Genomic DNA, 20,965 nt, shown 5'->3' with positions numbered 1-20,965 from the left:
CCATGCCCTCTTTCAATAACTGATTAACCATTCAAATCACTTTTCAGGCAGAAATGCCAAACATTTGCTTATGCCAGCTTATCTGTTCTAATAATGTGCTACTTGTCTTTGTCTTACATGACAGCCAAATTTAAAAGCTGTGGGTCATGGACTGGTCTTGGACAAAGCAAGCTATTAAAGGTGTCACCTATTTTCTGAGGTTTAACAGGCCAAATGAGTAATTGAGAAAATAATCAGCTGATTAATAAACAATGAAAATAATTGTAGTTGCAGCCCTAATGGTCACATTGCTCCACTATTCGACAATAAAATCACAACTTAGGCTATCTCACTCTGTATGTAAAGAGTTTAACATCACCTTTTGTGAAATCTACATAAAAACATGTAACATTTCCATGTCTACGTTAACCAACCTTTTCTGTTATGGACATGCGAGTGTTCCTCTGTGCATTGTGATGTTAGTGAAGTTTCCGCAATAGCACAACAAAGACTGATTACAGTCATTAAAAAGTGCAAACTGTGTCTGTTACACACGTCTTACACCTACTCACTTCCCATTAGTTTCTTAAAAGTAGGGCATGATTTATTACATGTAAAGTCTAAAACTCTGTGCATCTAGTTATTCAGAAGGAAGTTAAATAGTGACACAAACACTACAGCCAAGCCCAAAAGGGAGATTCTAAAATGCTTTGCTATACATGGTTATGTAACAAGAGCAAAGTGCAAAAAAGAAAAAAAGACAAAAGGTTTTCCAGAGCACAACTGGAACAACAAAATCCTTGGAAACTCTTTCTGTGTTAAAGGAGCTTTGCTGGATGTTGGATTCATTTCAGTGGTCCAGTAGGCCGTCTTTCTACTGTATAAAGCATTTACTGTACTTTGCCAGAGGTTATATTTGAGTCTTTTCCTAACTGGAGGCGACTTCCTTCTGGGAAGTTTGCTGTGGGAAGGTTTCTTAGAAAAGGTACAATCAGCACCCTGGGGCACTGTGACCTCCGTACTTGAGAAAAGTATGCAACTTATTGTAACTGTGTAAGACTTCTACCACACTTATCTTCTCTGCCTTTGACAGTTTTATTTGAACGTGCCTGACATGTGCATTTCATGAATACATTCGCAGGCATGAGCATATAGTAGTTATGCACATGCACAGATGCATGAAGCGTGTAGTACTGTACTGGAATAGGAATGTTTGTGCAACAAATACTGCTGGTTCAGACTTTAGAGAATGGTGTGTTATTTATTAAACACAATGGAAATACTGCAGATGCACACATCCTCAGAGACAGATGGCAACAACACAACTGGCTGAACAACCCTACCTACCCTACCTGAATACCTGCATCTACAGCTTTAGCATCAGGATATTGTAGACGACTAGCCCTGAACGGCAGTGTTGTCATGAACAACAACAACAACAACAACAACAACAACAACCACACAGAGACACACCTCTGTTATATCATATTTCAGACTGGAACCTAACCTCTGCCTAAAAAGAGAACCCCCTCCTGAGTATCTCCTGATTGAGTGCCATTAACATCAGAAATGTGGTTGTTGCCACCTTAAGTTATTTATGATGGCCTATCCCTCTTCCTTTTGACCTATAGTGACACAGACCCACCCCTTGCACTTCGACGTGTGATCTTGTTTTCCTACTAAACCTTCAACTACACCATGTGCTCCTGGCAAGGGATAGTCAGCCAACAGCTTGCGTAATGTTTGCTACCATCGGGCTTATGTTTGAGGGGCAGAAGGTGAAAGGAGGAGAGGCAGAAAGCCTCTGGTCACAAGACAGTTCACTCCTGAAAACAAACAATAAATGGTTTAAACTTTAACACCTTTGATAAACAATAAATGAATGCTATAGGGCCGTGGACTAGGGATTATATACGATGGTAAATAACAGGTAACAAATAACAGAGGACATACAGTTTCACAAAGCACTTGGTACAATGAAGCATTTACACTTCTTGGCATATAATGCAACATGCGGTTAGATGGTGAAAAGTTGTTATCATTTTCTATCATTAGTATCTGGACGTAATTAAGGGGATGCACGTAAAAGAACAATATTAATATGAGATAACAAAGTTGCCATCCCTCTACTGTGACTCAAAATACCATTGCCTTTAATCTCTGAAAATACTGTATGAACTTGTCATGTCTGTGGCGATATTGCTTTGGCATCTCACAATTAGCGGATGGGTTAAGAGAGCACACGTTTCTACTTCATCAGAGTTCTTGGATTTCCTTCATTATCACAACCATGAGATAGTGTCTCCACCCTCGTCTGAACAGCCTCCTCATCAGGCTCCAAAACGAGCCGCGCCTGCCTCATCACACATCACAGAAGGTGGGGGCTGCAGCTGGAAATTGTGCTCTCCTTCCCTGTCAATTACTACACCTAAAATCCACATAATTGCTGTGCGTTGTACGAATACTTTTGTGTGTTTTCCCCAAAGCAAATAGACTTTAAATCTATCAGTTAGTCTGTTAAAAATCCAAATTTTAGAGATTATTTTCTAGTTGTGGAAAGTAACTAAGTTCATTTACTCAAATACTGTACTTAACTACAGTTTTGAGGCACTTTCGTTTTATGCTACTTTACTACATTTATTTGACAGCTGTAGTTACTGGTTACTTTAAAGATCAGGGTTTTACATACAAATCAGATGATCTTATAAAATATGATGTTTTGTTAGAGGTTAAACTACCAAACAGTATATGAAATAGTTAAATTTAGCTTTACTTCAACCAGCCACTACAAAAATGCTGCAGTAATCAGCAATAACAATCCAGTATTATAATACAACACTGACAGGAGTCATTCTGCCTGCATTATGAGTACTTTTACTTTTGATACTGTAAGTACCTTTTGATTCTCATACTTCTTTACTTGTACTTAAGTATAATTCTGAGTACGGGACTTTTACTTGTAGTGAATTATTTCTTCTTTGCTACTTTTGCTAGATTGCATGTGAGTATGTGTGTGTGTTTGACAGTGGTTGTGTATGTGATACTGAAATCCCGCAACATCTGAAGTCATGCCACTGTCCCAGTCTGAGTAGCTGCATGCAATGACTCAGACAGGGGATTTCTTTGAACACCCATCTGGCCATGGGCATTCATCACTGGGTGTAACAATAAGGTTTAACGCATCATAAATGTAAATTTTTCCATTTCAGAGACACACAAAGAGGGAGAGAGGGGTGGTGCATGTCTGCTTGTTTATATATTTCACAGAGCACAAAGCTGACAAATGTGTATTGCATGTACTAGCTCCTATTTATAATGTGGCCTTGACGTCCAGTGACAGCATCAGAAAAAGGTTATACTCATTTCAACGCCGTCATTGAGTAAACCGGTGGATCTGGTTTGTCTACATGTTGCTCTCTCCACCTCCATTGAGATCCTCACATCTCTTTCGTCAAAACAGCCGTAGGTGCTGATTGTGCCGATGTGCACGTACTCGCCATTTCGTTCCTCCATACATCCTGTCGTGAGGCCTCCGAAACAAAACAGAGCTCATTGGCCGAGTACCATTTAGTGTGTATTACCAATTTTGTTTCCGAGATTCTTTCCTGAAATGTGTCCAGAATTGAACCTCATGCAATTTTAAACTACTCACATGACGTATCTCATCAAGTTACCTCTTATCTTATGTCTTCTGCTCCATGTCGAGCAGCTATGTATGCTTTTTACCTTGAGAAGTGGTAAACTTACTGCAGCGAGACAAAATGGTACCTAGCCACTATATCCTCTTCTCGAAAACACATGATCCATCCAGTCGGTTGATGCAGTCCGAGGAGGGAGGAGACAAGGAGGAGTCACCAGTGAGGTTATAAAACCACCTACGCTGTCGGTTGTCTTCCACCTTCCACGCACTTCTATCAGGCGTATCCCCCCTCGACCGTCCTCTGCGGCGTTTGAAGCAGTGGGTCAAACAACGACGCTAACACTGGAGCTGTAAAATTAACAACGGGGTGAGTACAAAAAAGTAGTATCTTTGAATAGCAGGTTTACTGTTTCTTTTTTTTTTCTCCCAAAGGGCGATTGTATCCGTTCTTCTGGCAACGCTAAGCTACAGTAACGTTAGGGTATTAACGGTAACTGACCTTTTGCTGTATGACGTTAAAATTAAATCTGTCACAACGGTCAACACGCGACCAGTGCTCGCATTTTGACCGTTATGACTCAGGAGCGTGCTAACGTTAGCTAAACGAATGTTAGCTTCCCTGCTGCCGTTGTAGCGGCCGCTACCTTTACTGTTAAACTGAAAACAGTCTGGCTTTTCGACATATTTGCTTATCGTACCCAAATTATAGCATTGTCTTGGGTTTCGCCATGGTGTATCCTCTTAACTTGGTTTATTTAAAAGCTGTAACTAACGTTTACCTAACAGTTAAGATTAACGTGGGTGGCGTTGAGTTTGCTGTTGCTGTTGTTGCACTGTTTTTTATTACCACATGAACATGTGACGGATATTAGCTAACGTCAATCTGCCATAGTCAAGGTTTATGTGGTTAAGCTTTCATTTAAACTTGGCGAAACCAATTGCTTGTTGGTATCTCGGTGATTTGTTCTGGTAATGTGGGTCGTAACATAACATTGCGGTGTGTTTTGCTTTGTTCACAGGGCTCCCGTTTAAAACGCCGCAGCAAGCTGACCATCCAGCGCAGTGTGATCACTTGCGACTCTCTCTGAAACGATTTTCTGTTTTGGAGAAGTGCAAATTGATATCCCAAAAACCACTGCCGCCGCCGCACATCCACCAAAAATCACCCCAAATCGAAGCGAAATGGTGCAAAATAAGATCACCGAAGTCACTGGCTTTCACCGCTCTTTCAAGGTGAGTTTAATATTTGTTGAGGGTAAATGCAGGGCTGCTATCATCGTGCCTTTTGGGAAGTCTCTATAATCAGAGCAGATTTGTCAGCATGTATGAGAGGACCTCACCTTGCTATATATAAACACATCTGTTGCGCTCCCACATCTTATGGCTGACAAATATGCTGTGTGGCCTCGTGTCACGTGTATGTCCAGCTAATGAAAGTATGACTCCAGTCAGTGACAGCTGAGAGTTGAAGAAATATGGCTGTTGGATTCATATTTAGCAATATTTATGTCTGTATTGTTGCTGTACTGTGTTAGATTGGACTATTGTATGACTTTGCCGTTCTTGGTGTTAATGGGGCTTTTAAACGTTTCTTCCCATCAGCTGTTTTTATTGTTTTGAGTCTACCTTTAGTTTATGATTGCAGGATGGCAGATATCAAAGGTTCTTATCAGTCATGACTAACAACTGATGCTCTCAGCTAAACAGGTCATTGGTAAGATACCTTAACAATCACATTTTTGTTATTACTCCCTAGGGCCAAAATCCCTTTGAATCTGAGGACTTCACTAAAAATGGATCCCATCTTATTGATTCGTCATTTAATTTTGATTCCTCCCCAAGACATGGTGAGTATTTGAACTCAAGTGCACTGTTTACACTCAACAAAAATATTGTGATTGCCCCTTAAAGTTTTTAGTGCTTTCTTTGAGTTTGTTATTTCCTTGCTGGCACATAATGTAGGCACTCCTGTTTTGACAGAAATGCCTTCCAGTCAGCCTATTGACATCCCCGATGCCAAGAAGAGAAACAAGAAGAAAAAGCGTTGCCGGGCAACGGACAGTTTCTCTGGGCGATTCGAGGGTAAACGCTTTGATTTCCAGTGTCATTATGTTGCTTTTATGAAAACTCTTTATAAAATGTGTCTGGTGCAACTAGTGAGATTCTGCTCCTTTTTTTTTTTTTTTTCCTAACATGTCAAACTCTGTGCCACAGATGTCTACAGACTGCAGGAAGAGGTACTAGGAGAGGGCGCTTATGCCAGAGTGCAAACATGCATCAACCTCATCACCAACAAAGAGTATGCTGTCAAGGTAAGCAGGCAGACATTCTCACACACCTAATGAGTGACTGTAATATATTTGAAAACATTAGCATAATGCATGGGGTCTTGATTCCTGCAAGTAAGTGCTCTTCTCTCACACGTCTGTGAATGTCGTCATTTCCACTTAACACTCGCCTGTTGTTTGTGTGGGGTACCATGGATAGTGATCAATATACAGATGTTACATTTCTAGGACCGTGCTTGGTTACTCCGTCATTAACTTTCAGAGATTCCTTTGTACATGATGGAGCCCTGTGCTATTACATACAAGAGCTAAGTGGAAGAAAGCAAGGCTACAGGATGTGTGACATTGTGTCCATGTTGCCTTCTTTTCACTGGTCATTCTTTAGAAATCTTGTTGAGGGAAGTTCTGATCCCAGGGCAGGATATTTCTTTCTTTTTTTTTTCTCTTAGTTTAGCTCTCAATAGCGGATGTCTGCAGGCTCTCATCTGTGTTGTGCTACTGCTGTGCATTTTTTCTTTTTTCTTTTTTCTGAGTGTGCAACACTAGCTGCTGTTCGCAAACCCTTCCCCTCACTGTTTTTATACTTTGCCAGCCTATCAGAGAGCTCGGAGGGATATACCCACCCCTTTTCTTTACTCCTATTGCCTATAGAGGACGCTCCTAGGAGAACACTGTGTACTGGTAACTGTGCCAAAACAAAACCCACAGAGAGGAAGGAGGGGTGCTGGGTGAGAGTTATGACCCAGGGTGTTTACACTGCTTTGTTCTCCTTCTCGCTCAGTACAGTTGTAATTTTTTTTTCTCCCTTTCTTCACCAAGTGGGGTGTGGACTTGTGAATACATGTCTTGACTCCTGGGGGACTTCCTTTTTTGGGCTATATATATATATATATATAGAGCTAGCTTATTTCCTCATTTTAAGTAACAAAACATTGTGAAATATGTTTCTTTGCTGAAGTGTAGAAAACTAGAAGAGGGGCTTGTTTTTCTCTTTAAAAATTCTTGGCCCCTAACCCACTAGTCCCATTGGGACACTGGACATAAACACTAACCTATTTTTTAACTTTTAATTCCAGTTTGCAGTTTAATTCTGCTAGTTTGAAATGAAGTGTTGACAGTTCAAGGCTGGTTCCCCATAGAGCAAGTGTCCATATCATACTAATAAATATTTCAGAGGAATCGGAGCACAGATTCTGCTATGCGACTGTGATCTGTTAGTATTGTTTACCCCGGGATGATCCCTTGGGACTTTGCCGTTTTGTGGGAGGAGGCATGAGGGTCTGCAGTTATTGGAGGTCATTTAGGAGTCGGAGGGGGCTCAGACTGCTCCTGCCAGATGTCCTGTCTCTCCCCTCCCCCTACAGACTGAGGCGAGTTGTGTGGGCTCCTTGTGTTGCAATTGCAACAAAAGCCAGAGCACCAAGGACGAGCAGAGGGCTGTGCAGTACATGCCTATCTGAAGCTCTGGGTCCCTAACAAATCCTCCTCCTCCTCCTTTAAAGATATTATTTCACAACCCTGGGTCGATGTTAGAACCTGCAGTGTGACGTGGTGGGGCCTTTTTTTGCAGCAGGCTGTTGTGATTCTGATCTGTGATTTGGATAAACAGCCATACATTTAGTATCTCTCAAATAACGGACCATCCATTTATAATGTTGATAATGCATTTGTTAGCTATGTTTTTGCAGTTTTTTTTTATCTGTGCGCGTCATTATCAGGGTAGGAGGTTTGTGTAGTGATCAGGAGAAAGTGAGCCGAATGGGGGCTGTTTGTGCTGCTGACTCAGACTGGAACAGTGCAGAGGCTTTGGTTTGCTCACAGGCCTCTTGTCTGTGCTTTAATCCTAGACACACACTGAAACTCTGGCCCCACTGGGCTTCAATAGCAGCTGTAATCCAGCTACCAGGAAGGGAAACATGCACAGCCTCCCAAGCAGACAATAACCGACCAGGGCTGGAAAATTCAGGCCTATTGCTTTGGTGTCAGCAGTCTATCTTTCTGTCTCTCTTGGCAGGACATCGTGCAGCTGGTGGCCCCACGGTGGTTTAGTTCCAGGCAGCACAAAGTTATATTTAGAGAGCATTTTTTTTGTTGTTGTCGTAAACAGTTTTGGATTAGCTCATGGGATGTTTAAAGGAAGACTTATGGCTCCTTAAGAGCACTTAAGATTTAAATATGGGTCACACATGATTGCTAAATATAGAGCTGCTGTGACTTGTTTCATTCTCATTCTGTTCAGTCTCTGTTTTGGCAGACTGCACTGAAAGAAGGTTAAACTATCTTTGCAACTGTGTCACAGGGTGGGATAAAGGTAGGAAGCAGGAAAAATGCAGGTCTGGAAGTAAACCAGTTATAGGCCGCTGTATATGAAATATATTATCTGTGCTTTACGGTCTGGTCTATAGGCTACGAGTTTTGTGGTGTAGCGTGAGGGGATGGCCTTCACTCAAAGTTGGACTCAGTTTTTCTTAAGCCACTTTTCTTAAGTACTTTCAGAATTGTCCTCCATTCTACCTCTGTGGAAAACATGAAAGTCTTCTTTGTTTAGCGGGCTATTTTTAGTGACTGAACTATACTGTTTTGTTCCAGATCATTGAGAAAAGACCAGGTCACAGCCGCAGCCGTGTCTTCCGTGAGGTTGAGATGCTCTATCAGTGCCAGGGTCACAGGTAATGTCCCTCTGTCATGACCAGCTAAAGTAATGACACCTGATGAATGTGTGGAGAATGTACCGCAAACTGGCGCAATTTGGCGCAATTTGTGCGATTGAAGCCCCTTAGTCCATAGTGCACAAATCACATAAAATGTTCAGTTAACGCGTGCCAGATGACTGTTACCTCATAGTGCTTTTTTCTTTTTTTTCTGAAGCAACATCCTGGAGCTGGTGGAGTTCTTTGAAGAGGAAGACAAATTCTACCTGGTGTTTGAAAAGCTTAGAGGAGGTTAGTGAATCATAGCTGCTGCAGGACGGCTGCATCTTTGTTTTGTTTTTTTAATGTCCTGTAATGCATGTGCATGCTCTAGTCTGGAGCCAGCTGTCTGTGTATGGGAAGGCATTCATTCTATGCACGTGTAAATGGAGGTGATATACTCTTTATTTTCCCTCCTATTAGGGTCAATCTTGGCACACATTCACAAGAGACGCCACTTCAGTGAGCAGGAAGCCAGTGTTGTCGTGCAGGACATCGCCAGCGCTCTGGATTTCCTGCATAACAAGGGTAAAACCACTCGTACAAAATGGCGACCAATTTTATTATTTGATCATTTTTGATTATTTTATAATTTATTATTCCCCATGATCACCAAAAAGGCACAACAACCCCAAGGTTATAACCGTACCATGAAATGGGTTTAAGTACTGTACAGTATTTAGGAATTGACACCATATTTTGGCTTGCTCGTTGTTTTGAAATTGTTTGAAAAACGTGTCCTTAAGCTGGCACCATCCCAACCAGATCTTACTAACAAAGAGTGACTGATTGCTTTCATATTATCTTTTCTAGGAATGGCACATAGAGACCTGAAGCCTGAAAACATTCTCTGTAAGAGTGCAGACAAGGTGAGTTTATTGCACACATGTTTAGGTCCAATTAGTTCAAAGGGCAACTAATGTGGCGATAAAGTGTGATACGTTGTTCTTAAGTGGTGCTATGAACTGTGGAAATGATATGAATCATGAATTTTTATGATTCTGAACTTGTATCTTTGTCAGATTTCCCCGGTCAAGATCTGTGACTTTGACTTGGGCAGCGGGATCAAGCTGAACAGCGACAGCTCACCCATCTCCACCCCTGAGCTCCTCACTCCTGTAAGTACACCTACATATTGTGCTTGTCTTGTTCACCTAACAGTTTGACCACTTTTTTAAATGGGAGTGGGACCGTGCTATTGAAGGGAAATGTATGTTAGCAATGTATGGGTATATCTATTGAGAGCGAGGAAGAGATTGATCTTCGTAGTCATGATGTTGGTCACATTTTCCTATACAGTGGTTTATGTGCTTGTTATGGATAAGCAGGTTGTTTTCAGGCTGTAAAACGATGTCTTTATCTGGCTGCTTGCCTATTGGGCAATCCTCAGTGGTGTTACCTGCAGGACAGCTTGCTGATTGGGAGAGACAAATGTTGTGTTTTTAGGTTTAAGGTAGTTCAGAGTTGGCCAGTTTCTCTGAAATGACGTGGATTGCTTCCTGAATGTCCCAGGCTGGCAGCTTTTACATTTCCTTATCATGTTGAAGTATCAGTAAAACTTTGGTAGACATCCCTCAGTTTAACGTCCACGTCCTGTTATCAATCGCAAATATTTAGGCCCATGAGTCTGGGGGTTATGATTGTTTAACTCTCCTGCTATCGTCACAACACAAAGCAAATCCTCTGAACTGTGCCCAGAAAAGTGGGACCCTTGCAACCTTAGAGGAATGGTTGAACCGGCAAGCTTTCTTCTTGTGTCAACACATACTCTGTCTGCTGGTTGTCCGGGGGGGCTGGATAGATGAACCAGAACAGGTGGAGGATAGGAGTTTAGCCTGCAGGAATGTTGTGGTGGGTGGGGAGTTTTCTACACTGGCAACTCCATCTTCCTTTAACACAACAATAGAGAGCCCATCCCTGGACTATTTGAAGGGGAGATTTTTGGGGGCCAGGAGGTGCCTCGTGTTTTGCCTACAGACTTTGATGTTGGGCCTGAATGATAGTATTTGTGTGTTTGGTGCAGTGGGATGCACCTATTATTAATTTGTCTGGTCTTGTTTTTATTATTTGATATGGCCTGGCTATTTACCATTTTATCCCAAACTTCTGTTGTGCTAGGAATGTTTGTACAGAACCGCAAGATTTGATCTAATGCAAAGATTTCAGTGCAAGAAAAGTTGATTCCTGAGGACAAGACACAATGTGATAGCGTTGAAGTGTTATATGTCAGCAGGGAACACAATGTGACTTTTGCAAGGCCATGTCCTATGGTATGAAGAAGTTACAATGAAACCAAAACACACCAACTCTCATTTCCCTTTTCTCTCTCTGTGGTATGAGAGAAAAACATCCACCCTCTTTCTGCTTAGTCTCCGCCCAGTGGCCCCAGCCACGCTTGTGCTGGTCTGCGCTTTCTTTATGTTCTTTATACAAAGGCTGTGCATAAGGCTTGTTCTAGAAATTTTAGTCTTTCCCCCATATACCTAGCAACTGAGATGTGATTGGCTAGACCAGTGGGAGGGGGAGGGTAACTGGGAGGGACAAACACCCAGTCTGCTCATGCGCTCTGGCTTGTTTTCTTTGCCTTGATCACAGGAACAATGTTATCTGATTTTCATCTCACTATTGGCACCCTCACCCTGGCCCCACTTCACCCACATTCCTGCAGTTGCACAATATAGTGTGCTTTTGCATTTTATTGCCTATGATCCTGATCCCACTGAATGTTTTAAATCAACTTTATCCTAAGGGCTGTTTGAGAATGTACAAGTTTACTGTGGATGTATTCGTGTGCTCTCTAGTACAAACTAGAAAAACAGGGAAGAGGAGGGGACGTTTCTAGGAAAAGGCTAATTTTAGTTTACTAAGAAATCTGAACATGTGGCTGCCTGCACGGCATGAAATAAATCTGACTGTTCAAATGTCAACACTCATGTGCAGCAGTTGCAAACTGGGAGTAACTGCAACATGAAGACGCTCCACACAAGCAGCTTAGATGGTAAGAAAAAAAAAAAAATTAAGGAACTGTTCTTGTCACAGGTGCAGCTGCATGATGACAGAACAGGTCTTCTTACTGTAAGCCTCTTCAAATAATCCTGTAGTTTACAAACCGCAGAGGTGTGTGTCATCAGTGGTGTCAATATGGTCTGACTAGTCACATGGTTTCAGGAAAGCCCCAGGTTGCAATGCCAACAAAGCCTGCGGTAACAGCAGCTGATTACCAACTATGTCTGCAGCTTACAGGAAGGTTTGAGGAGGATGTGAATGCTGCAAGTTCAGAAGGTTTTCTGAAATGGCAGCTCAGGGAGACAAAATGCGAGTTTAGATTTGAGGCGGTACCAAAGAGCCATGATTAGTTATTTCACTGCCCATTTCACTTTGGGAGGCTTTGAAATTAGATTAGCCTTGATAGCTGTTGTTTGATAGCACAGCTATCACATTGCCCTTCAGTTTTAGGGCACCTTGGCAGGCAAAAATATCCTTTGTGTTTATGTTTCTGTGGCAGCTGCATTTGGCCTGAATCCTGGGGGCTTGTCTGTGGAGGCAGTCACCCCAGACATGATGATGTTTGTGGAAACGTGGGGGTTGGGGTTTTCTCTCCGACAGAAGCAGCTTTGTCTGAGACGAGATTCCTGTGCAGCAAATTTCATTACATAATGGTGCAGCAGGGTGGAGGAGGAGTCGGGAGACAGCTGGGATATGGTACTGGGACACAATAGATGCCTGCTCAATGTAAACATGCTTGCCCACAGATTGAAGGAAGGATATAGGCCAGAGGGGCTTGCCAGGATGCAGGCCTTGTTGGGAACAAATGCTTATAAATAATAATGTGTTTGGCTGTGGGCTACAGTTTTGAAAATGCCTGATCAGTCAAAGGATGGATTAACAGGTATTCTCAGAGCAGGTTCTCAGAATTTATACCAGTAGTCGTCTATATTTAAGACTTGGGGCTCTCTAGAAATCTCAAAGAATCCAAACTCATGACATGAAAGACATCTTTAATTCACATGACAACTAAAAGTTGATAGAATAAGGCAATGTATGAACAATGAAATGTCTTATCCACAAATATCTACGTGTCCTGCTGAACTAGCGACCTGCTCCTCTTTTCTATTCTAAGTAATAAAACTGCATTTGGTGTTTGTGTTTCCAAGTTATGTAACAGGGGAGTGCTCAGCCCAGTCTCTGGCTCTGCAGGACAACCCAATCCTCTTTTCCCTGCTCAGTGTTTGGCCTAATTTCTTTCTTAGCTACATAACGAGGCACCGTCGGAGCTGAGCCCATCATTGCCCTCAGCCCATCCTGCCTGGCTTGTGTACAGCTGGATGGTCAAAGCAGTGACTCACTGCTGCTGTCTACCCACACTAACCTGCTTCATTATAGCTACCCTCCCTTCCTCTACCCTTGATATGTAATGGTACACGATGTTCCTACTGAGGTGCCCTAAAAAACAGTAAGAAACGCTGTATAGTGCATTTTCAGTGAACCCATCACTGCAAATAAGCATGTGACTGTCACATAGGCTGCACCCCCCCCCCCCCCCCACACACACACACACACACACACACACACACACACATCTCAAGAGTGGGCCCCTAGCAACCACGAGGTATCAGCTGAGCAAAGGAATGTGGGCTGCAGCAAAGAGAGGCTTGTGTCGGCTATAGTTACTGCTTTCTATCATCCCTGGTGCTAACAAACTTGTTTTTTTTTCCTTCCTCTGTCTCAGTGTGGTTCAGCAGAGTACATGGCACCTGAGGTGGTTGAGGCCTTCAGTGAGGAGGCCACAATTTACGACAAACGCTGTGACCTGTGGAGCCTTGGAGTCATCCTGTACATCATGCTGAGTGGCTACCCACCGTTTGTAGGCCGCTGTGGCGGTGACTGCGGCTGGGAACTAGGGGAACCCTGCCACACCTGCCAGGTAAGAATTTGACACATTCATTCAGCCCTGCAGCCCTTTTCTGTATCTTGTACATGACATTAGTGAAACTTAATATATCTTCTCCATCCTGGTCAAGGTAACTGATGGTAAATGTTTTTATATTCATTTCTAGAACACTTTGTTTGAGAGTATCCAGGAAGGAAAATACGAGTTTCCAGAGAAAGACTGGGCTCACATCTCCTCAAGTGCCAAAGACCTAATATCCAAACTTCTGGTTCGGGATGCCAAAAACCGCCTGAGTGCCAGCCAGGTGCTACAGCACCCCTGGGTGCAGGGGGTAAGTCTTAATATCATCAAGCCTCTTCTGCAAGTCTTAGATGTTCTTTATTTTTAAGTGTTGAGGTTTATAACTAATGAGCTTGTCTTTTTATTTTATTCAGGGTGCATCTTTGCCAACATCCATCTTGCATCAAAGGTGAGAGAATGTTGGTTACTGCTACAGAAGACTGTATTTCTTTGGACAGGCAAGCCTAAAATATATGCAACTTGTATTTAGTTTGCTCACAATGACTGACTGTTTTCTGTCACTGATCTTGTCCATTAGAACCAGCAATGCCAGGGATCTGACATTCTTTGCTGGCAAGGCCATGGCTGTGAACCGGCAGCTGGCTGAACAGGATGGCATGGAAGACCAGCAGCAGCAGGAAGTCCCGTTTGTTGTTACCGCTACTGGCTCTTCCATGCGGCTCTCTCCTCCTTCCAACTCCAAGCTGGCCAAGCGCAGGCAGCGAAACAGCCAGCCCAAGGGAGGGCCTGTCTCTGCTGCAGAGCTTCGTCAGCTCTTGGCCCCTCTCGTTATTGTGGGAGACTGTGCCTGAAGTTTGTCAACCCTGACCTCCGACCTTCCGTTAAGATTCAAGTCCAGATCTAAGACTGCCCTGAGACTCTCCCTCTCTAATTCTGGCCCTTCTCCCTGACTCTAGCTGGCCTTGGTTCCTCTGCCATTCAGGCTTTCTTGCCTCGCTGTAAAGGGAGATGCTGCTTGCAGCCCTTTCTCTAAATGCCTTCTGCCCTTCTGCAGCACTTCTGAAGCACATCAGCCCAGGGCCTGCATATAGCAAACACACACATATGTGCATGTCAGGGTTTGGGAGGAGGGCCAGTTAATGATTTGGGAGAGAGAGAGAAGTATTTTCTAAGTTATGTTTTGTTTTTTTTCTTCATAAAACTCAGTTCAGAAGAAATCCAAACACTTATCTTTGAAACTAAGCTCAGTCACCAAAGGACAACCTGTTGTGCTGCTCCCACGTTACAACTGGATCCACTGTGAATTAAGTTATCTGGAATGTTCTCTTTGCCTGTATGTATATGCATGAATGGCCCATCTGCACATACGTACAAGCTTATGCAATATGCCAAGATGAAGGCTGTTCCTGTCTCAAAGGGATTCAGTATATAAGGGGTTGGAAGGGCTGTAAGCCAATGCTGTCCGTGCCTGGTGCGGTCCATTATGTGGCTGGGGACTTCAAAGAATTTTTTTTCCATTCTCCATATAAGAAATTCCTCAACGCTGAGCCTCTTCTGTAAATGTCTGAGATAAAACGCGCACTCATCTAGCTTGGTGGCCATGCACTTAATGCTCCTAGAGCAAAGAATGTTTGTCTGTACCCAGCCATGACTTACTGTTCGATTCATTCAGTTTATTACATGAACATATGCCAAATTATCAGTGGCCACACCTTTCAGTGTTTATATGAGACCATCAGGAAAGTCTAATAGTATTGAATTAAACTATTGTACTTGGGTTATGATGCAGGGCCACCCCCAAAATGAGTCTTCTGAGCTAGCTCTGAAGTGTATCTGGTATGTTGGTATAGCTAATTATGTTAAATGGCTAGGTAAGTGAAACTGGGTCAGTGTTACTTTCATTGTAAAGAATTCATGTCCCCTTGGCCACAACCGGAACTTGTATTTTTTTTTTTTCTACAAATCAGTTTATGAATTATATGTTGAAATATATTTGAATATTTTGGCAGTAAAGATTAGAACTCCTATCAGGGGTTTGAAAAGCACATGTTGGCCAATGTGACCCCAGTGTCATTTGTTGAATTCCTTTATTTGGACTTTTTTGTTTTTTTGAGGAGACACCCCTTTCAAAATGACATCAGAAATTCTCATTACAAAATAAGAGGCAGATGAGATTTTTCAAAAAAGAAACGTTTAAAAAAAAAAAAAAGGAAAAACATTCCACAAAAAGAAACAACAAAAAAAGTCTTCCACGAACGTGTAGCTGTTTTAAGTTTACTTTATTTTTCATGTTTGAAAACTCCATGTCAATGTGCCACACTGATTTTATTTTTTTCCTTTTCATGGCTGTTAATAAGCTTTTATTTTCTACATGTTGATTTTCATGCAGGTGCTGTTCAGTTCAGGTGAAACACCGGATGTTTTCCTTTTTACGTTTTTTTTTTTTTTTTTTTTTTTTACGTTTTGTGTTTTTAAAAGTTCAGAGTATGTGAAGTATGGGGTGAGATGGAAAGAGTTTGTTTAGTTGACCTGGAGCGTTCATGCCCAGTGAAGGAGAGTTTAAGTTTTTTTTTTTTTTTTTTTATGTGTAAGAGTTGGCAATAATTTTTTTTTTTTGTTCAGATTAAGTTCATTAAGCTCATTCTGAAACCGACAGGTAATGGACAGGTGATGAGGTCTCACAACACTGTAGCCATTTCACCAAAGAGGGTTCAAGTCATGACATTGAACATGTGATCCAGCACCTAGCAGTGAGAAGTGGGGACTTCTGATTGTCCATGTCCTGTTACAGCACTGCAGCGACGGTACTCTGGAAATGGCTCCCTTGGTGTCAAAGGACCCATTATGCTGATAATAGGACACTGTAATAGTTCTAAAATACCTTTCTACAGATGCATAGTTATGGGGTTTTATGTCTTATAATAAGACTTACTTGAATTTGTGTATGCAGCTGTTTCTTCTCCATTTGGGAAACTACTTTGCTATCAGTAATCTCAAAGCATAAAGCTGATGATCAAGGCAATCTTGGGGTTTTGAAAATACCAATACAGTTCAGTATTCTGCCTTTTTCTCCCTTTTGAGCATCAGATGATTTAGTCCCTACTTTTTCGATAGGGTTGGATACTCTGAAATGCACAGACTTTGGCCATACTCTGTAATATCCTGAATGGTATAATAAGAGTTTTTCTTGGTCATGACCATTTCTACTTTTGTCAGGCGGCAGTAGCTTTTTGGACTGCCTTTTATTGGGGGGAAAGGGGACAAAATGATATCCTTATGCCTCGCAATTTTTATATTGTAAGTCATTTTGAAGTAAGGAAGTGTTAAAATTCAGTCATTCATTCAAATGGACAGTCCATCATCAACCTCCCCACAATTTGAATGTAGCCACAGGCAAAAGCATTTACAATCCAGCAACATTGATCAAATGTTTTATAAATAGTTCATTTCATGGACATGGTGTGTGGGGTTATTCTGTCTACGTTGATAGTCCTCAATCTTTTACTTTTGAGAGTTGACACCTGATTTTAACACTGTCTGAATCACCCCAAGCCCATTGTGTTCATGGGAAGGAATTTGAAATCAATACATCCTTTAATACAAAACAATATTTTGATTTAAAATAAGCACTTTACTGTACCATGTGAATGATTGCAGTTCACTCAAGGCAACATTTATGACAGTTGCTTCAGAATTTTGTATTGTTTTTCTAAAAAAAAAAAAAAAAAAAATGCAATAAAATGCTTTGAACTACACACTTGTCTGTCTGGTTACTGTAATGTTATTGTATTTTGCTTAAAGCCTGAAGGGCTACAGTGAAAACAACTGTACTTTCCCTGGTTTCTGCTCTCTGCTGTATCTCTAGTTTCATATTAACCAGCAGGCTTATCTTTTGGCCGAGGTCGAAGCCGTTTCATCTGAGTCAGTGCTGTAAATCTCTATCAGTAACACTCCCTGATACCCGAGCTGACTATGTCGCATATGTCCTTGGCTGTTGGTAAATACGGGCTCAGTTGTCTCCTCTCACACACACTGAAATGTGACGGTGGTTTCACCTTGCGTTAGTCATGCTGAGAACTGCCGAGGGGGCGCTCTTCACAGGCCTGATCTGACAAGACTGATGCAACCTGCTGCAAGAGCTGCAGCTCCAGCTTGCCACCTCATGATCTCCCTGGAAATACAAAATGACTTCTGCTGAAGTCGCACAATTCCAGTGTATCATTTGAATGCTGCTACAAGTCAGGACTTATCATCCCGTGGTTAAAAATCAGTTGTCTGAAGAAATATTACTTCAAGTAGATAAACAGGAGCTGGGTTTGGTCAAAAGTTCAACACTGAGAAGCTTAATTATAACTAATAATAATCATCAAACAATCGGATAACAGTGTGTGCATGATGACCCATCAGTTGGGGCTGTAACTGCTATTTTCATTACTGGTAATGTCTATTTATTTTATGAATCAATTCATTGTTTTGTTTATGAAATTAATTTTAAAAAGCCCATCACAAGTTCTGAGAGCCCACAGTGATGTCTTCAGAGGTCTTTTGTCTGACCTAAACTAAAAATATTAAATTTAAAAATTATATAAAAACAGAGAAGCAGCAAATCCTCACATTGTGCAGCTGGAACCAGCAAATATCTGGAAACAATTGTCAATTTTCTGTTGATTGACTGAGTGATTAACAAGGAATCATTTCAGCTCTACTATCAATGTATTAATTTATCATAGTGATCAAAACAACATTTTATGTGTCATTTGTCATTTGACACAGAAATAAAAAGTTCTCAAGAAATAAAAAAAACAACTATATTGCATAACTTCTATGTCAGCAGCTCAAACGTCATGAGGCAGGAGGAAATTAAATGATGCAACAGCAGTGTTTTCTGTACAGTCTCCAGAGAGCGTGTGACCGATGAGGAACTAAACAGGTATTTGTCTCCCTCTAGTGGAGAGCTCTCTCAGATACATGTAGAGTCACACTGCCGATATTAAACAGAAAGAGTATCCTCGTAGTTAGTTATGAAGAACTCTTTTATGAAGATGCAGTAGATTATATCCTTAACCAATAGTTAAGAACATTTTATTTGATTACATAAAACATAAATAAAGGGGGAACAAATCGACTTGTGTCATGTGATTTCTACACAAAGTTTTGTTATGATTGTTTAAACTCCATTTGCTTTTATCACTTCTTTTCCCTGTAAAGCATTTTATAAAAAGTGCTAAACAAATAAAGTTTCATAATTATATTAGATCCTGATAAAATAGGGATACAAATACAATCCCAGTAACAGGAAATATTAAAAAATAAACAATAAAGTTAGGACATTATAAAAAAGAGAAAACTATATTCATGCTCAATATTACATTCATTCTTTATACTTTTTATTTACTTTTGTCTCGGTTGTGGGACTTCAGGTACAGCAGCTGTTTTATTGTCTCTTTGCCTCCTTGTGACTCTAAAAGTCTGCAGACAAGATCAGTCGAAGGTTTAATGTCTTCCTCTTACTTGCAAATTACTCTACACTTTTAAATGCCTTACCATCTTGTTTGCATCTTAATTCATAAATAAATGACAAGAACAGTGTGAAGTAATGCAGCAATGCAGTTACCTGGCTTTTCCCATTTTGTTTTCACAAGATCAATACTGCAAAAGGCCTTTCTCACAACACAAAGCTCAGGTGTTCCTAATAACATTGATGATGGCTCTGCTGTATTCAAGTGTGCCAGTGCACCATGACAGTGAGCCAGCATGAACACCACCAGGAGCCTGAGACTGAAGCAGCTAAATGGACTTCAGATTATTTACACCTGTGCTTTTTCTACTGTGTCACAGGTCAATAGTGCAAGATTCAACACATACTGTGTTTTAATGAATGGATTTCCAGGGTTTTCCGTTTTCTTATTATTCGCTCCAAACTCGTAACTGCTTTTGCATTTGAGCCCAAGACTTCAAACTGTGAAACTAAACTTGTATTCAATCTTTTTGAATGCTCTTTATACTTTCTAAATGATCTAAAGACATGTATTTTTTTTTATACTAGGCTACTTCCTGCCCATGAAACTGTGATATCAGTGAGCACATTTTAAAACAATTAATATATACAAACTATATTTTACTGATTTTCTATTGTAGAAACGGAACAAATGTACAAACATACAGCAGTCCAGTGCAGGTGTAAGTAATGATGATGAAGTGTGAATAAAAAGTAAAAATAAGTATAGAAAAAATGTTTTTGACGCAATAATTGCGGAGATAAAAAGCAGGAGGTAAAAACATATAAAGCAAAGAAACTTACACATCAGAGGCTTATAAAAGGATAGAGTCATGAGTGCAATGACTTTAGACATTTCTTGTGTTTAACCAATCTAACAAAGCAGAAATGAGTAATATTTGGCATACCCTTCAGTACTCCTCCTTTGTTTATAAATAATATCTCCATTAAAAGAGAAACGTTTAACTATATATCCACGTGACTGATGCCCTGCTCCAGAATAAAACACCTCTGAGGCTGAAGAGTGGATCTCACTTTCGCAAACAAGATTTCACAGCTGAAAGAGGGCCACGTACTACGTCACTGATTACCTGTGCAGCGCACCTGAGCATGAGCGATTAGGACTGGCTCCAGCTGGATCACGTGACTGTATGGAGTGCACAAAAAACCTGAGCACGTGTTTGGTCTGAAGTTTGAGAGTCGAGCTGGAGGTAGGTATCATGGAGCACTTTAGGGACCATTTGTGAAGTTTAAATATTTTTTTATTTTACTTCCTGTCAGGACATCTGGGATTTTTGACAGAAATTAACTTGCTGGTCGGTAAAATAAAATAAATAAAAAGTTAAATGTTTTTCTTCAGCAGACACAAAATGGCTATGTGTGAGATTTTTTGTTGATTTGTTGAAAGACTTGTTTATTTCTAGCATTTAAAAGTACTAGATGTGTTCATGTCTAGATGCACAAGACGTCTCAGTTTTAGCATGTGCTCGGGCAAAACGTGATTTCACAAATGAATTGTTCCGTTGGACATTTAAAGGAGTGGTTATTCGCAGCTGTCTTTAGCTCCACATGCCACCACGTGAGAGGGCTCTTGATGATGGTCGTTGTCAGTAAATTGCACGTATGGACCATATTCCTGCTTTCCTCTCCAGGCCATGTGAGCCGATGACTTCGACTGGACAACCGATCAATGGATACCTGTGAAATAAAATGTTGAAACACTTGTCTCCCTTATTTTGCAAATCGGGCTCAACGTTTTTTTTTGTTTTTTTTTTCCTTCAATCCATAACCTCACTATGAGGAGCACAACGAGGTGTTTCAGTTCATTAATACTAATAGAAGGAAAGCAACGGAAATATCTGGATAAAACTAACTTTCCGGGATATCGTTAACCCTAACCCTGAAAAATACCACCACACGTGACGAGCTAATTTGTGGTCTAAAAGTAACACACTAAAG

General features: G+C 41.1%; 1 protein-coding gene across 2 annotated transcripts; it reads left to right on the top strand.

Moving 5' to 3' along the window:
• Window positions 1-3,889: 3,889 nt before the first annotated feature.
• Window positions 3,890-17,264, top strand: mknk2b (MAPK interacting serine/threonine kinase 2b). Of its 2 annotated transcripts, none has more exons than XM_070908744.1 (14): window positions 3,890-3,986; window positions 4,639-4,852; window positions 5,376-5,466; window positions 5,600-5,701; window positions 5,834-5,931; window positions 8,497-8,576; window positions 8,776-8,849; window positions 9,021-9,125; window positions 9,411-9,466; window positions 9,620-9,715; window positions 13,327-13,521; window positions 13,655-13,819; window positions 13,923-13,957; window positions 14,087-17,264. In XM_070908744.1, the coding sequence occupies exons 2-14, from the start codon at window positions 4,802-4,804 to the stop codon at window positions 14,358-14,360; spliced, it is 1,422 nt and encodes a 473-aa protein (XP_070764845.1). In that variant the 5' UTR covers window positions 3,890-3,986; window positions 4,639-4,801; the 3' UTR covers window positions 14,361-17,264. The 2 variants fall into 2 exon arrangements, with proteins under 2 accessions (XP_070764845.1, XP_070764844.1); XM_070908743.1 differs by having other exon boundaries at window positions 5,582-5,701.
• The last annotated feature ends 3,701 nt before the right edge of the window (window positions 17,265-20,965 follow it).

This window comes from Enoplosus armatus, chromosome 7 (assembly GCF_043641665.1).
Source record: "Enoplosus armatus isolate fEnoArm2 chromosome 7, fEnoArm2.hap1, whole genome shotgun sequence".
NCBI classification, from domain to species: domain Eukaryota; kingdom Metazoa; phylum Chordata; class Actinopteri; order Centrarchiformes; family Enoplosidae; genus Enoplosus; species Enoplosus armatus.
The sequence above is the reverse complement of the archived record's forward strand: the minus strand, read 5'-3'. Positions and strand labels throughout refer to the sequence as shown.

Excerpts from the sequence above, each read along its gene's own strand:
- mknk2b (XM_070908743.1), top strand. The coding sequence starts at position 4,802 with ATGGTGCAAAATAAGATCACCGAAGTCACTGGCTTTCACCGCTCTTTC. Across the intron at positions 5,702-5,833 it reads TTTCTCTGGGCGATTCGAGG|ATGTCTACAGACTGCAGGAA; the intron begins GTAAACGCTTTG and ends TCTGTGCCACAG. Across the intron at positions 13,820-13,922 it reads AGCACCCCTGGGTGCAGGGG|GGTGCATCTTTGCCAACATC; the intron begins GTAAGTCTTAAT and ends TATTTTATTCAG.